General features: G+C 35.3%; 2 protein-coding genes and 2 pseudogenes across 3 annotated transcripts; 1 reads left to right on the top strand and 3 right to left on the bottom strand.

Annotated features, from left to right (window-relative positions):
* Positions 1 to 47: 47 nt before the first annotated feature.
* LOC121791895 lies at positions 48 to 7,354 on the bottom strand (annotated as a pseudogene).
* A 726-nt stretch (positions 7,355 to 8,080) lies between these two features.
* On the bottom strand, positions 8,081 to 9,882 carry LOC121791897 (transmembrane protein 18-like). 2 transcript variants are annotated; one of them, XM_042189713.1, is made up of 4 exons: positions 9,567 to 9,882; positions 8,770 to 8,875; positions 8,403 to 8,558; positions 8,081 to 8,327 (listed from the first exon to the last, which is right to left on the bottom strand). In XM_042189713.1, the coding sequence occupies exons 1-4, from the start codon at positions 9,705 to 9,707 to the stop codon at positions 8,233 to 8,235; spliced, it is 498 nt and encodes a 165-aa protein (XP_042045647.1). In that variant the 5' UTR covers positions 9,708 to 9,882; the 3' UTR covers positions 8,081 to 8,232. The 2 variants fall into 2 exon arrangements, with proteins under 2 accessions (XP_042045647.1, XP_042045646.1); XM_042189712.1 differs by having other exon boundaries at positions 8,410 to 8,558.
* A 999-nt stretch (positions 9,883 to 10,881) lies between these two features.
* On the bottom strand, positions 10,882 to 14,915 carry LOC121791894 (annotated as a pseudogene).
* On the top strand, positions 11,112 to 11,597 carry LOC121791896. The gene has a single exon (XM_042189711.1). The coding sequence runs from the start codon at positions 11,112 to 11,114 to the stop codon at positions 11,595 to 11,597; it is 486 nt and encodes a 161-aa protein (XP_042045645.1).
* Positions 14,916 to 14,927: the final 12 nt, after the last annotated feature.

The raw sequence follows: 14,927 nt of genomic DNA, 5'->3' as shown, positions 1-14,927 counted from the left end.
ATATTCCTATACAGAAGCTACTACTACTACATGTTCAGGATATTCCCTTATTTGAAATGGCTTTGATGGATGATTGCAACGTATTCATTTGCAAGTCATCGTTGTCTTTCTGTTTCCAATCTCACCATTCCCATGAACAATCCAAGATATGTGTGGAGAAAGCACGGAATAATCTGCAAGATGTCGAGCTAGAGTCGTCAAAATATCTTTCCCTAGAGGCTTGAAGATCAACATGTTATCATATCAAGGATCGTGTATTGGATATTTTGTGGCGCAGTCTCAAGTTAGTAATCGGATCCAGAACAGAATATTAGGCTCGGATAAAAGATCATAGTCCTAGGATATAAAGGTAGATACCATTTTCTAGCCAGAGCATGTGCTCTTTAAAGAAAATGTCTGCCTTTGTTTTCGATTGCCAACACGACTTTTAAGCACTAGAAAAGTTGGCCCGTTTGTCCTAAATTTGAAGTTGGAGTCAATTTATCGGGAACTAATGTGTAAAGAAATTGGTAGAGTGACTAGTTAGATTTAAGGCAGAACTACGTAGTATACACGGAGATGCCTAACAACTGTCCTCTAACTATATATATTCTTGATAACTTTCTATAACAGATAGTACTATTTATCAGTATTGCAAAACCCAAATGCATCGAGCATGATAAAATATTGGACAAAGAAATTAGTGAGTGAGAGAGAGAGAAGGTGTAGATGCCATTTCATTTACGTGAAAAGTGGTGGTTACTAGTATATTACCTCTAGTAAGCTGTTTCTCTGGATCTCTTGTACTGTGCAAAACCATTGTACCCGAAGCACAGTTATAAATCCGCAGAGAACAGAGACGATGCTACTAGCACTCTGACCAGACCAATCCTGGAGTAGGAGAAAGTAGTTTAAGTTTTAACTATTACCAAAATAATAGCTACACTGGAAATTATCCGGCAACACTACAGATACCTTAAACATTATGGCACTGGCAACGATTGTAAGTGACGTGAACATGGCATAATAAATTGGAGATACAACAGCTGTGTTAAATGTGTCCAGAGCCTGGAGAGATGCCAAAGTTGTCCATAAAAATTATGCCTAATCTAAGAGTATATATTATGAGAATTTTGGAATATACATACCAACCTTGTTTAAGTAGTTCAATTGAGTGATAACACATGTAGCTGCCACCATGGCAAATACACAGGACTTGAAGTGAGCTACCTGGCTACTGCCCTCCAATGTGAGCTTTATAGCGATGCCTAGTGCTTCACGCTCATAACCTGCAAAGGAACAGCACTTTTAATCAGACAGGAAAACAAGATTCAGTTAAACATGAAATGTTAGTATTTACATGAAGAAGGAAAAAGCAATGGCATGTGCTTACAGTCAAAGATCCAATTACAGAACAAACCCCGATGTAAATCATGATGTTTGTCTGTCCATAGCGTGGTTCGCAATACAACACAAGCGCCAAGACCACAGCTACTGCTGAAGCCACGTAAAAAGAAAAGCTGGACCAAGAAACCATACATGTATACAGATACCTTGCTCTTTTTCTTTTTCACCTCATCCCACCATTACAGAAAGAAAAAAGAAAATCAAAGCAGCAGCGGTTAAAGTAATAGATTCACCTGGCTGTACTGCCAATTCCCAGATTTCATCGACTGAGCTGATAGCATGTTCACCAGGTGCATGAAGCACAATAACTGTAGAACCACTATACATAAAACGCATCCCAAGATTCCTAACTTCCTCAAGGTTTCTTTCAGTAAGAAATGAGCTAAAACAGCACTGCCAATGAACACAATGCCTGTTTAGTTTTTGTTAGTATTGCTGTTGACAAAATATAGATGGGATAAAAACATCCGATAACTGACAATTATGCTTAACGCTCCAATTGTAACAAGGACAGCAGGGGCATACATATAAGCAACAAAATTGGCAAACTCCCCAATGACCACTGAGAAAATCACAACTCTTTAGTATGACCACAGTCATTGAAAGAGCTTGATAATGTTGTATATATGAAAAATAACTCCTTACTAGTAAACATTCCGATCCACCAAAGTGGTTCGAGCAAGTATCCATATCCTCCCGAGCCTTCAATTGAGGAATTGACTATCATTAGAAAACTATAAACAAAATAACTGCCTTAGACATTAATGTGTATAAGTTGTGCCAAGACATTAGGTTCCCTATATAAAAACTACACCAACAACCAAAATTAAGATTATGAAGATTCTATACTCAGAATCATATGAGTAATTCTGAAGCTAGCGTTACTCACTTGCTCCAAGAACCACTCAAAATCATACTCGAACTTTTTCCTTGAATCTAAAAGAACTAAACTTGGTAAATTCGATCAAGATAATAACAATGTTGATTACAAAAAAAGTAAAAATAAAAAAATTATCTAACTTTACCTTAACATCCTAAAAGAAGAATGCCCCAAAAATTTGTATACCTTCTCCTAAGAAAAGCAAGCGAGAAAGATCCGAAGAAAGTAAGACTCACCAGCTCGAGAGCCCAATGCGGCAGCTTCTGTAAACCCTTCTTCTTGATGATGAAGCTGGATCCAATAAACGCGCTCGATCCCACAGCTAATCCGAACCCTATTAGATTGTCCTTAACATGACCCAAATCGACCGAATCCGGTGCTAATGATAATAATCCTTGTTTAATATCCCCCGAATTTAATGTCTTTACTCCCCAAGACTAGACTTTTTTTCGAAAACAAATGCAACAATCACGAATCAAAATGAGATGTGGAAATGTCGGCAGCAAATTTACGACGATGTAATGTATGTATATAATGAGTTCAGATCATCTGCAAATCATGAGTTCAGATTGGGTGGTTTTGTATTTGGGGTGTTGGGATTTGGAATTAGAGGGAATTTAATGCTAACTGCATTTTGGGGAAAAAAAGAGTTTGATAATCATCATATTCATAGATAAACAGATTACATAATTATTTATGACAGAATTACTTTAGAGTCTGATCTGACCTCTTAAAATCATCTTTAAAATGAAATCACAAATATGGTCTAACATACGTAAAAAGGTTGCAAATATAGCCTATTTTAAGTAAGATTAATAATTATCATTCGACATATTTGCTTTCTTTCAATAAGTTTTTCAGTATCTCTTATGCATATCATGCATAGACCAATAGAGATATTTACTTTGAAAAACTATATAGTTACTACAGTCTACAAAAGATAAAACAAATAGAGTACGTAATAAGATGTTGAATGTCGGACTAAAACTTCCTAACTCATCAACGTAGTGTATTAAAAATGTCAACACATATTTGTATTGATATTTTAATAAATTGTGTTGATATTTAAATATCAATGTCAACATAATGTATTAAAATATCAACTTAAGTTTATGTTGACATTTCAGTATCATCGTGTTGACATTTTTAATACATTGCATTGATGAGTTAGCAACTTAAAAAAAGTTAGCAGCGGATCACACTCATATCTATAATAATAATAATAATAATAATAATTATTATTATATTATTTTTATATTTTTCTACGTAACTTGTTTTTTCTGATATAAACTTCACTAAATTTTGTAACTTTTCTCCTTATTTTAATTTACTAAACATGAATATATAAAGTCCGGGGTGCATTATATTGCTAACTCTCTCTTAAATTGCTAACTACAATTGAATAATAAACATTGGATCATTAAATCAAGGCCTAAGGTCATTCAGCCAAGAGTATCAATGTAGTGTAAAAAATGTCAACTAGGGATATTAGTGTCAATTAACAACAAATTAGTTATAATTATTTTTTTAAAATATCTCAAAACTTTAAATGATTATAACTATCTCAATTTAAATTATTTGTTTACACAACATATAATAAATAAAGATAATTTATAAGATTCTAACGAGATATTAGTTGCATATGTTCCGATGTCAAAATTTGAATTTTTTTAGAATTTTTGCATTTTTAATGTATCATATTAATGTAAATGTAGATATCAAAATATGTCAATATGGATGTATTCATATCCTTTTTCTAATTATTGTCCATTCTTCCAACTAAATCTCAACCCCACAATTTGAAAATCTAATGGCCGAAAACAGTGCCACATGTTATTAAAGAAAATACTCCCTCCGTCCCCTAATAGGAATCGCTCTTGACCGAACACGAGTTTTAAGAAATGTAGAGAAAAGTTGGTTGAAAAAGTTAGTGGAATGTGGGACCCACATTTTTATATTGGTTTTATAATAAAATGTTGAGTGGGAGTGAAATGTGAGGCCTACTACCATTTATGGTAAAAATGAAGAGTGACTCTTAATGGAGGACGCCCAAAATGGAAATTAGCGACTCTTATTTGGGGACGGATGGAGTATTAAATAATATTCAAAAATGTCATTTTTGGTATACACAATAGATTCAGTTATGGTAATTCTCTTTGATTTTCTCCTTCAAAGATCAGCAAAATACGTTTAATTCATTTTGATTTTTTCTACAAGATTACACGCCAATTTATCTTTCTTCTCTCCCTCAATTATTCTCTGTTTTTCTCCATTGAAGGCATCTGGTGTTTAGGTTTTCGTCACAAAACCAAATTGTTGGAGTATTCATTCACGACGACTGAAGAGAGAAGGATTGCAGAGGGAGGAGAGTGTGGAGAGATTCAATCGACGACGCGATTTCAATTCCTCCACAATTGCATTTCCGATCTCTTCACGCAGCGGTTGAGATCAGATATGGAGATGTTGAAATTGGGGAAATTGAACAATCTTTCTTCTTCTCCCTCATCATTTTTTCTTCTCTCGCCATATCGCTTTTTCTCCCATTGAAGACCTTCTCAAGAAATTGCTGTCGTCTTTTTTCAATTGAAAGACGTATGTTTTTTTTGTGATTATTGATAATTTTGGTAGAAAGTTATTGTATTAGTAGTGTAATTGATCTATGGTTTTCTGTATTTGTTTGTGATTAGTTCGTTCTTGTATTTAGTTTTATTTTGCATCAATTGTCATTTTATTTTCAAAACGGAACATTACAAGGCAGAGAGTTTGAATCATTCCCCTTGGGTTTAGCAACTCATGGGGCTAGGTTATAGCACAACCACATGTATTAAATTTCATATTTTAATGCATTTAAGATTTGGTACAGTAAATAATGTACCAATAGTATCTAATAATGTGCACGGATCAGTGAAAAATGTACAGATTGAAGAGAATAATGTTGAAAGGAAATCGAATTCATGCCTTTGGGTTAGCAATTCATGGGGCTAGGTTGTAGTACCCATTTACATTATTTCATGTGTTGTTACATTATATATTAACACATGATATTGTTATGATTCTACTTTACTGATTACTAAGGTTTACATTACTTTGAAGTATATTTACATTATCAAAATATTGGGGCACCAACATATGTATGTTCAATAATAATGTATATGTTTTACATCAAGTAATGTAATGTTGGGATCCTCTCTCTCCACATCATTAGATCGTAATTGTACATTATTTGATAGATAAATGTTTCAAAAAACATTCATTATTGTCATCATATTACAAACAAAAAAAAAAAAGAAATCTAATACAAGTGGACTCCTCACTGTCATCGAATTCGACTCTGGACCTCTTTGTACCTATTCATAAACAGATACATTGATTAGTCAAAATGTTACATTACTGGTTAATACGAATTTACATTACTACAAGATAACAAATAATAATAATGTAACACATCAGTGCGAAATAATGTAAATATTTGATCAAACAATGTCTAAAGGCCTAATGTATGCATATTTACCTGTAACCTTATGAAGCCGGTAATGTAAGTAAAAAGTGTATTAATATAACACACCCTTATATAACACACAATAATGGAGCACATCAATTGTCATTTTATTTTCACAAACGGAACCATTACAAAGGGCAGAGAGTTTGAATCATTCCCCTTGGGTTTAGCAACTCATGGGGCTAGGTTATAGCACAACCACATGTATTAAATTTCATATTTTAATGCATTTAAGATTTGGTACAGTAAATAATGTACCAATAGTATCTAATAATGTGCACGGATCAGTGAAAAATGTACAGATTGAAGAGAATAATGTTGAAAGGAAATTGAATTCATGCCCTTTGGGTTTAGCAATTCATGGGGCTAGGTTGTAGTACCCATTTACATTATTTCATGTGTTGTCTACATTATAATATTAACACATGATATTGTTATGATTCTACTTTACTGATTACTAAAGGTTTACATTACTTTGAAGTATATTTACATTATCAAAATATTGGGGCACCAACATATGTATGTTCAATAATAATGTATATGTTTTACATCAAGTAATGTAATGTTGGGATCCTCTCTCTCCACATCATTAGATCGTAATTGTACATTATTTGATAAATAAATGTTTCAAAAAACATTCATTATTGTCATCATATTACAACAAACAAAAAAAAGAAATCTAATACAAGTGGACTCCTCACTGTCATCGAATTCGACTCTGGACCTCTTTGTACCTATTCATAAACAGATACATTGATTAGTCAAAATGTTACATTACTGGTTAATACGAATTTACATTACTACAAGATAACAAATAATAATAATGTAACGCATCAGTGCGAAATAATGTAAATATTTGATCAAACAATGTCTAAAGGCCTAATGTATGCATATTTACCTGTAACCTTATGAAGCCGGTAATGTAAGTAAAAAGTGTATTAATATAACACACCCTTATATAACACACAATAATGGAGCACATCCGTATAAAATAATGTAAAATTTTGAGTAAATAATGTACAGAAAAAATGAAAAAATGTAACAGATCATACTATAACACAAAATAATGTAGCACATCAATATGAAGTAATGTAAATATTGAGTTAAATAATGTGCTTATGACTTTTGAAAGAAGATACAGAGGACCATATAGAGCAGAAACTATAACACAATAATGTAGCACATCCGCATCGAATAATGTAAAATTTTGATTAAATAATGTATAAAAAGATGAAAAATGTAACAGATCATACATTCATACTAGGATGCTTCGCTGTTGTCCAATATACAACATCAGTACATGATTATAATCGACGGTATCAATAATGTATCGCATTAATATACTGTAATGCAGACTACTTGATAAAATAATGTACAAAAGCAAGCAAAGAATGCACAGAAGAATATAACATTCACTCAATTACAAGCATTCTATGAAACCGATTGATGTAGCTTAAAACAAAAAACATAATGTACACCATTGCCTACAATAATGTACAACTACTCCATAAAATCAAAAGGTGAGCAAAAGATTGCTCACCTGCAGTCTGGATGGGTTGGCTTTTGAAAGGTCTGCCTCTTTTCGTCATTCTTGATCTGTGAGACGAACCAAAAATCAAACCCAATAAGATTTCCTCTACAAAATGGCCCAATACACAATTGTAAACCAGTAATTAACTACAAACTTCAATAATGGACGCGATTTCATGATTTACGGAAAAGATCGACTAAAACGTCTGTGAAAACCGTGATATTGTTTGGAACAAAACATTGAATCGTCGACTGTGTGGTGTTTTGACGGTGTAAATCGGCGATTAAAAGAGGATATTACCCAAAATTGAAACTTTTAAGCCCTACCTTGTTGTCGACTTGAAATTGATGGTTGCGCAAAGGGAGTGAGGTTTCAACTGTGAAACGGAGGCGGAGGGTTGATTTAACAGTGAAAATCGACGCTATGGTAGAATTCTGGTGGATTGGAGTAGCGGCTAGGGTTTGGAATTGGGTGGGAATTAGGGGAGACGAAATTTGATGGTGAGTTAAGGAGTGAGGCGGTTGGAGTGAGTGAGAGAGAGAGAGAGAGAGAGTGAGTAGATGAAAGGTCTATGAAAATCCCGCTTAATTATCGCTCCTTCCGTTTTGAAACGTGTGTGATTCACTGTGGTTTTACAATTATACCCATATAATGTATCGATTATGCCTAATAATGCAACACAGATTCATTTATCAAAGTATCATCTAGTCCATTAGAACACTTCATTAGTTTATGGAGTGATAATTTTGTGATGTACTATTGGATGACAAAGTATGGCCATCTGTTGGATGACAAAATACTTTACCATTAAAAGAAGTCACTATAGCATTACAAACTAACTAGGAGTATAATTTTCAGCAGGAGAAGACCAACGTGTAAGCAAAACCAACATTTGGACTTCACAGGGGAGACTAAAATACAAAGCATTGTCTCTGCTTATTCCTCCTTACCACGAGCTGCTCTTGTGCGATGTTTGAGCTCGGCCCTTTTCCATCTCACAATCAAATAACACAAGGAAACAATGTGTTCACCTGCATGAGGAAGGAACACAAGCATGGAGTGATGCATGAATATCATCACCAGAGGATGGAAAGAGGGTGAGCAACAGCTTACCAAGATTATGATCGCGATCACTAGCAAGGGCCCTGACCAGAGCACCGAGAGAAAGAGTCCGTTAGTGTCAAAGTAGTTCTGGCCTGCAAAGTTTTTCCAGTTGCTGCCAAGGACATGATTAAGCCTCTCGGCCAGATACACTCCTCCTACTGCACAATATCAAATACATATGATTCATTACTATGGCCCGACTAACTGTACGACTGCTGCATCTTCCAAAATCACAAGAGGGCTTGTTCAAATACTTTTGTAATTTAATAAAATATGGCAGTTATATGCTTATCAAAATCTGGCTTCATATTAGCTTAGGTCCGACATTATAAAAAAGGTGCACTATTGATAGGATTATAGGAGTCTTACATGCAAGAAGGAATAAAAACATCTGAAAGTTGATGTTTCTCCGTGATACAAAAACTACTACTAGCAAGATTACATGGAAGGAGAGAAGACATATCAACCAAGGTTCCTGCAGACAAGAAAGGAAATTCGAAGATCAGAGAAATGCAAGCCAATACATGAGGTATACATCTAAAAACGACAAGATAAGTGATGAAACACATAGCTAGAGAAGCTTTAATTGGGCAGTGAAACAGCTTAAACTCAAGCAACAGCACCATGGAGTAATTCCTTTGATCTACTATATGTTCCCGAGTAATCAACAAAAACCAATCGGCGCTAGTTTAAGATAGGATGTGGTTACAACATCATGAACAGAAAACCACAGAAACCAGCACAAATGAAATGTTAAGGACATCAATAGGCCAAAAGAAGACCTCTTTAATGATTTTAAATCTGGTTACGAGCCATACCACTGTAATCCTAATAACTGATTAATACCCCCTCAGAGAGTTCAATCTATGTAGTTAATTTGATCTCACTCACTCATTAGAGTAGCAAATTACACAACTCATTTTGTAAATCACATCCCAAAAGCTGAAGTTACAAACTAGTAGTACATCCATTAATCAAACCAATTCCAGCTCCTTCTATGTAAGATAACACATTTCAAGGAAACGCGATTCGAAATTCCAAGACACAGAAACACTTAATCAGAACATAAAAACGCAAAACCCACGAAAGGACCTAACAGTCGATCTCGATCACCGCAAGATATAACAGAATTCAATCAACACCGACAGAGAAAGCAACTAAAGTACCTTCCAATCAATGGCGTGGAAGAAACCCATGAAATTTTCGTAAGCAGGTTTGAGGCCGGAGCGGAATTCCGCCGAGAGCTTCTCCACCAGATCAGCCATTTGATCAAAGTGGGCATTAACCGCGGATTGCAGCTCCGCCATCGCAAGATATTTCTTTGATTTCACCACAAAATTGTTGAAAAGATGCGGTTTTTGACCCTAAGATTTGAACTTTAGCCTCAACTTATTGTTGAGTGTTGATTATTATTCGTAGATCCTCAAGAAAGTTCTCGCCGGCAGAGTTGAATAAATTCGTTTTTAAAATTAGGGTTTTAGATTAGGAATTTGTCTGTAAAATGAAGTGCCCCTAATCCATTGTGAGTATTCAATAAAATTTGTTCATTTTATAGTATAATATATGATATATCCATTAAAACTACATACAAAGTGTAATTTTATGCATATAAATATTATTTGTCATTATTCATTAATATATATATATATCGGTCATTGTCATTGTTTATAATCATATTTTATCATTTGCTAAAATTTATGTACAATTTAATTATATTATCAACTAATCAATTTTTATTATAGTATATTTTTATAAACATATCATATAAACTATATTTAATTGCACTATTTTGGCCCAATAATGGTCTAATTGACCAATTAAACCGTGAATTGATAGCGTTGCTGATTTATTTACTAGTCCAGTTTTAAAACTGGGAGGCAACGTCAGTCGACTTATACAAAGTCTAGTCGTGTGCGATTATAAATATAAACACAAGTATTCGGATTTTTCAAGAATTTCCACAGTTATTTAATTTATTTGGAATTTCTGTTATATTCAACTTATCCCACACGTAATTGAAAATACTTTGAATTTGTACAGCAATTATTGCTCCTCCGTTTACAACGTCACTATTATCTAAGTCCGATTTTAGGTACGTTATTTATTATTCACATGAATTTTACAGTTATTTGAAATGTAATATGGCTATTTAATACGGGGATAGTAAACCCCAATTTTCCTTGTACACATACTTTCAATTTTAAATTAACTCTTCTATCAATTTCTCCTTGGCATTTGGTGTAGACAATAAATGACAAAATCATGGGATGGTAATAATAGTAGCTCAACTCTACTGTAATAATGCAATTAAATCTATATGCTACTAGCTTTCATGAATGCATCCAACCGTTACACACACGCACGCACAATAAATTGAGCTTAATTAACATTTAAAAGTTACTTATAAAAACTTATAGGCGTTTTTAAAATTATTACATTTGTCATAAACAGGACTATAATGAATAAAAGAGTTGGTGAACATATCACAATAATTTGACTTTATTCCCTATTCTAATGTAGATATACTAATTAAATGTACATTTATAACAAACAATAACAAAAAATAGGTGCTCATTAGTAGCCGTTGAAGAGGAACTACTTAAATCTGTTGAAAACTATAAAACACAATTCAAGAGTGCTGCTATACACATATCTTGTACTACTACTGAACTAACTACCAACACTGCCAATTCAACCGCCCCAGCGAGCTCATGGCCGACGACGCGGAGGAGGACTTCACCTTCCCGGCCACCATCACCAACCCGCCTCCGTGCTTGCTGGAATCGCCACCTCTTTGGCCGTCCGTCGGGAAGCATGTACAAGAAGATGAATGGAACTTCAATTTGTGTGATTCACTCCACGAATTCAAGCGCAACACTATCACATTTCGAGAGAACTTCTGCTACGTCAATGATGATGAACATAAGGAGGAGAAAATGGACATTTTGTGGGAGGATTTGAACGAGAAGTTTTCGAGGAAAAACGTTGCAGAAGATCATTTGTGTGATAGTTCTTCTTCACCTGGGAAAGATGATCATGTGCAGGTTTGCTGTGTTAAAGCCTTCAAGTTGTCAAAGGCAAATGGGCAAACCATTTCTTGGAAGAAAGTCAGCATTTTGGTTTTGATCAGATTCTTGTTGAAAAAGAGTTTCCCCATGCATGATTCTGGTGCTTCCATCAAGAAACTTGAATGGTGATATTCTTTCTTTCTTCTTTTTTTTCAATAGAAAAGTTAGTTTGAGACCAATTTTAGCTTAGATTCTTACTCCTATTATAGAGGTGTCAGATTGTGTCAGTTCAAGTTTATTGATTCTTTATAAATTAAACTTATCATCTTTCATTCACTTTTCATGTTCGAGTTCAAGCTGAATAATTGTACATTTTTGTCAAAAAGATTAATGTGTTTATATTTAAACTCAAATGAGCATCAACAATGAAGCTGGATGTTTGTAAAAAGAAAGAAGGCATTGAATAACTTGAACTTGACAATATGAACTCTACCAAGTAATGTCATCGTGAATATTGCTTCTTCTAAGATTTTACATAATGAATAGTAATATAAGTAGATAATAAAAATTGAGATTTTGGACTCAAAATTTGTATGGATTTGGTCTATTTTTCAAGTGATCTTAGGAGACACAATCAAAGCTAACATACGAACGAGGCAGATTAATTTGCTTTGTACTAGAACCAGCTCCGACGACTCCGGTGATGCACAGCGAATTGAAAGAGAAGAAAAGATACCTATAAATCGACGTGGGAGCTAGCTCTCTTCTCCTTGGACCTGTGACGGTACAATTTGGCAATCTTTCGCCTCTCGCAGTCCTAAAAAGAAAAGACCAGACAGTTTAGGCTTAGATTAGTAGATTATATTCACAATAACATCAGAGTGAGCATTTGAAGGATTAGACAATCAAAGAAGTTGACATCAGTCAAATATCAGAGTATGTTTGTTGTGGGAGCTATCACCAAATGTAACCACCTTCCTTGCCTCTTCAAGAGCTATGCTTCTTCTTTTTTTTCTATTTCTCAGAGAGTTGGGTGATGGGGACCCGTACAAAGGGGAGGGATACAACCTACTAGACTCGAACCCACCTTGAACATATGGAGATAAAAGGGCTTCCCGGGATTCATCTTGCTCAACTTGTGATATGTATAGGCGAAACTCAGCTGGTCACGGGGCGTGAACCTGTCCACCTCATTGAACCATAGACAAGAAAACAAGTTTGACATTGGCGTATGAGCCCTCACGATGAAAGACCCTTCAGGTACATCTGCTTGAAAGCACGTAATACATACATCATAGACAGCACCAACAAAACCAAGAAATTGTGTTTAGATGAGAGTGGATTGAAATCTCACTGCTTGGGAGAAGCTTGTCAGGGTCGGATTGATTGAATCTTCGCATCCCGTCAGATTGGTAAAATACAAACTGTTCGTCTATGACACTGTGGTTGTACTTGTTAAGCTTCTTGTTCTGTGCAACCTCTTCCCACAAACAATGGCGATCATAGTGATTGGAGATAGCGTATTCGTAGCCTTTTCTCCAGAGGAAGTATTCCAGAATCAGTAACGGATCGAGCTGGAGACGAAGCTTGCTGTCCAACCAAATCGAGTACCTAAACAACAAGCAGATTAGACTGTGAAGAAGCCATGAGAAAACAGGCAAACAAATCTCAAGAAACAGCAATGCGAAGAAAACTGAGATATGTATCTTAAACTGCAATTTTCAGAACATAATATGGCTTATTTGAATGAAGGTTAATTCTGTTTTATTATACCTGGCAGAAGGGAAGAGACGGTGTGTTAATAATTTCGGTATCTTCCCTACTCTTCTCATATCGGAGTAAGGAAGATCCTTCACCACCACGATCTTCCACAACCCAATGAAGCCTGTGGTGTCTGGCATATGGCCTTCAGATGAAAGAGTATTCAGAGTTACTTCGTCCACGAACATGACAAAGCAAACATTTTTCTTGGAGAAACGTGAGACCTACAAAATCAGAGATCCTAAATAACTCCATTTTCAGAATACACACAAATTGGCACCTCAATAATGACTTTTTTAGCAAGGAAAATGATCCATACACTTTTATAATCTCAATGTTCAGAAAATGGACCTAAAGGATCTCTATTTATAGTACTTGCACTCAATGTTTATGAGTAAAATACAAGTGACGAATGACGTGTCTAAAAGCATACAGGACTCATCTTTCTTACTAAAACCGAACAATGTGTAGGGAATTGTACCGTTTTTCCCATTGGCGATCTCAGGCGATCAGAATTTCCAAAGATGCAAGAACTGACTGCAATATTACAGCTGCTGATGTATTTTGCATCATCTTCGTCCAAGTTAAATCCTGCTATTGACGACCCATTAGGGCCGTTAACAAAACCACATTTTATTTCCTGATCACGAGCAATAAAAGACTCCTCCCTTTCTCTGAGTGTCTGATGTCCAGCAAATCTAGGTTCCCAGTTCTCCTTGCTTATTGGCTTCTCTTCTTTTCTGTATATTGCAGGGAAAATATTCCAAATTTTTTGCTTTCTGGAGGCTCGATAAGCAGTGCAGTGGAATTCATTATTGCCATTGGGCAAGCACCTAAAGCCGTCAACCATCAGTGGCAATAACACGCATATAAAGGAGTAAAAAAGGAGGTACAATTACCTGGAGGTTTCCGATTTTTGGGCTTCTTTTTGGAATCTGGGCGTCGCTTTTCAGGAATCTGCCTATGGGCAGTTTGACCTTCAGTAGGCCTTGTCCGTTTAGAATTATATTGACCACTAGCATTCTCTGGATGCGGAAGAGTTTCCTGACTATTTAAATCACTAGAATCTTTGTCAGCCTCTTCAATGACATCTTGCTTCTCATCTTCAACCAGATCCAAATGAGAAGAATCCCATGTGTCAGATAGATGGTCATCACCGAGCACATCTTCCGAGCCTTTGATATTCTTCAACGAGGCCTTATATTTAGCTTCAAACATTATCAATTCATTACGCTCACCCTCCTTATATAATCCTCTATGAGAACCATTAAATATAGACTTCCTCTTTATGTTTTTCATGATAGAATGAATGTTTTCTACAGAACCATCCCGGGTTTGCCTCAATGCCTCGTTTTCATCTCTCATGTTCGCATCTTTGCCCCTATCACGAGAATCCCTGCCACGGGAAAATGATCCGCTGCCCAACTTAAGGTACTTGGATGCTTTGGTTCGCGTCACATTTTTTAGAAAGTCTGCATCCGTGCTGATGCCATCATCTTGTGCTTGGTGCATGCTTATTTCCACTGCTAAACATAGAGTATGTAAAATGCACAACAAACACTTTTAACTAAAATTCAGGATCCTTAGCATTAAGATTAAGAACAGTTCCTCCAATTAGTTTCCTTCACATCCAACAAACCCACAGCCAAATGGTCGGAAAACCATTAAGGTTATAAAACCTCGTAGAATTAACGGAGAAATCTATGTACACAAAATAGGTCTTACTTAACTTCAGATGTGATTAGGTTATCACTTCAT

Source organism: Salvia splendens, unplaced genomic scaffold, assembly GCF_004379255.2.
Source record: "Salvia splendens isolate huo1 unplaced genomic scaffold, SspV2 ctg96, whole genome shotgun sequence".
Classification (NCBI taxonomy): domain Eukaryota; kingdom Viridiplantae; phylum Streptophyta; class Magnoliopsida; order Lamiales; family Lamiaceae; genus Salvia; species Salvia splendens.
The sequence above is the reverse complement of the archived record's forward strand: the minus strand, read 5'-3'. Positions and strand labels throughout refer to the sequence as shown.

Coding starts and splice junctions, on each gene's coding strand:
- LOC121791897 (XM_042189713.1), bottom strand. CDS start 9,707: ATGGCGGAGCTGCAATCCGCGGTTAATGCCCACTTTGATCAAATGGCT. Junction 8,876..9,566: donor TCCACGCCATTGATTGGAAG/GTACTTTAGTTG, acceptor TCTTGTCTGCAG/GAACCTTGGTTGATATGTCT. Junction 8,559..8,769: donor GTTTTTATTCCTTCTTGCAT/GTAAGACTCCTA, acceptor GATATTGTGCAG/TAGGAGGAGTGTATCTGGCC.
- LOC121791896 (XM_042189711.1), top strand. CDS start 11,112: ATGGCCGACGACGCGGAGGAGGACTTCACCTTCCCGGCCACCATCACC.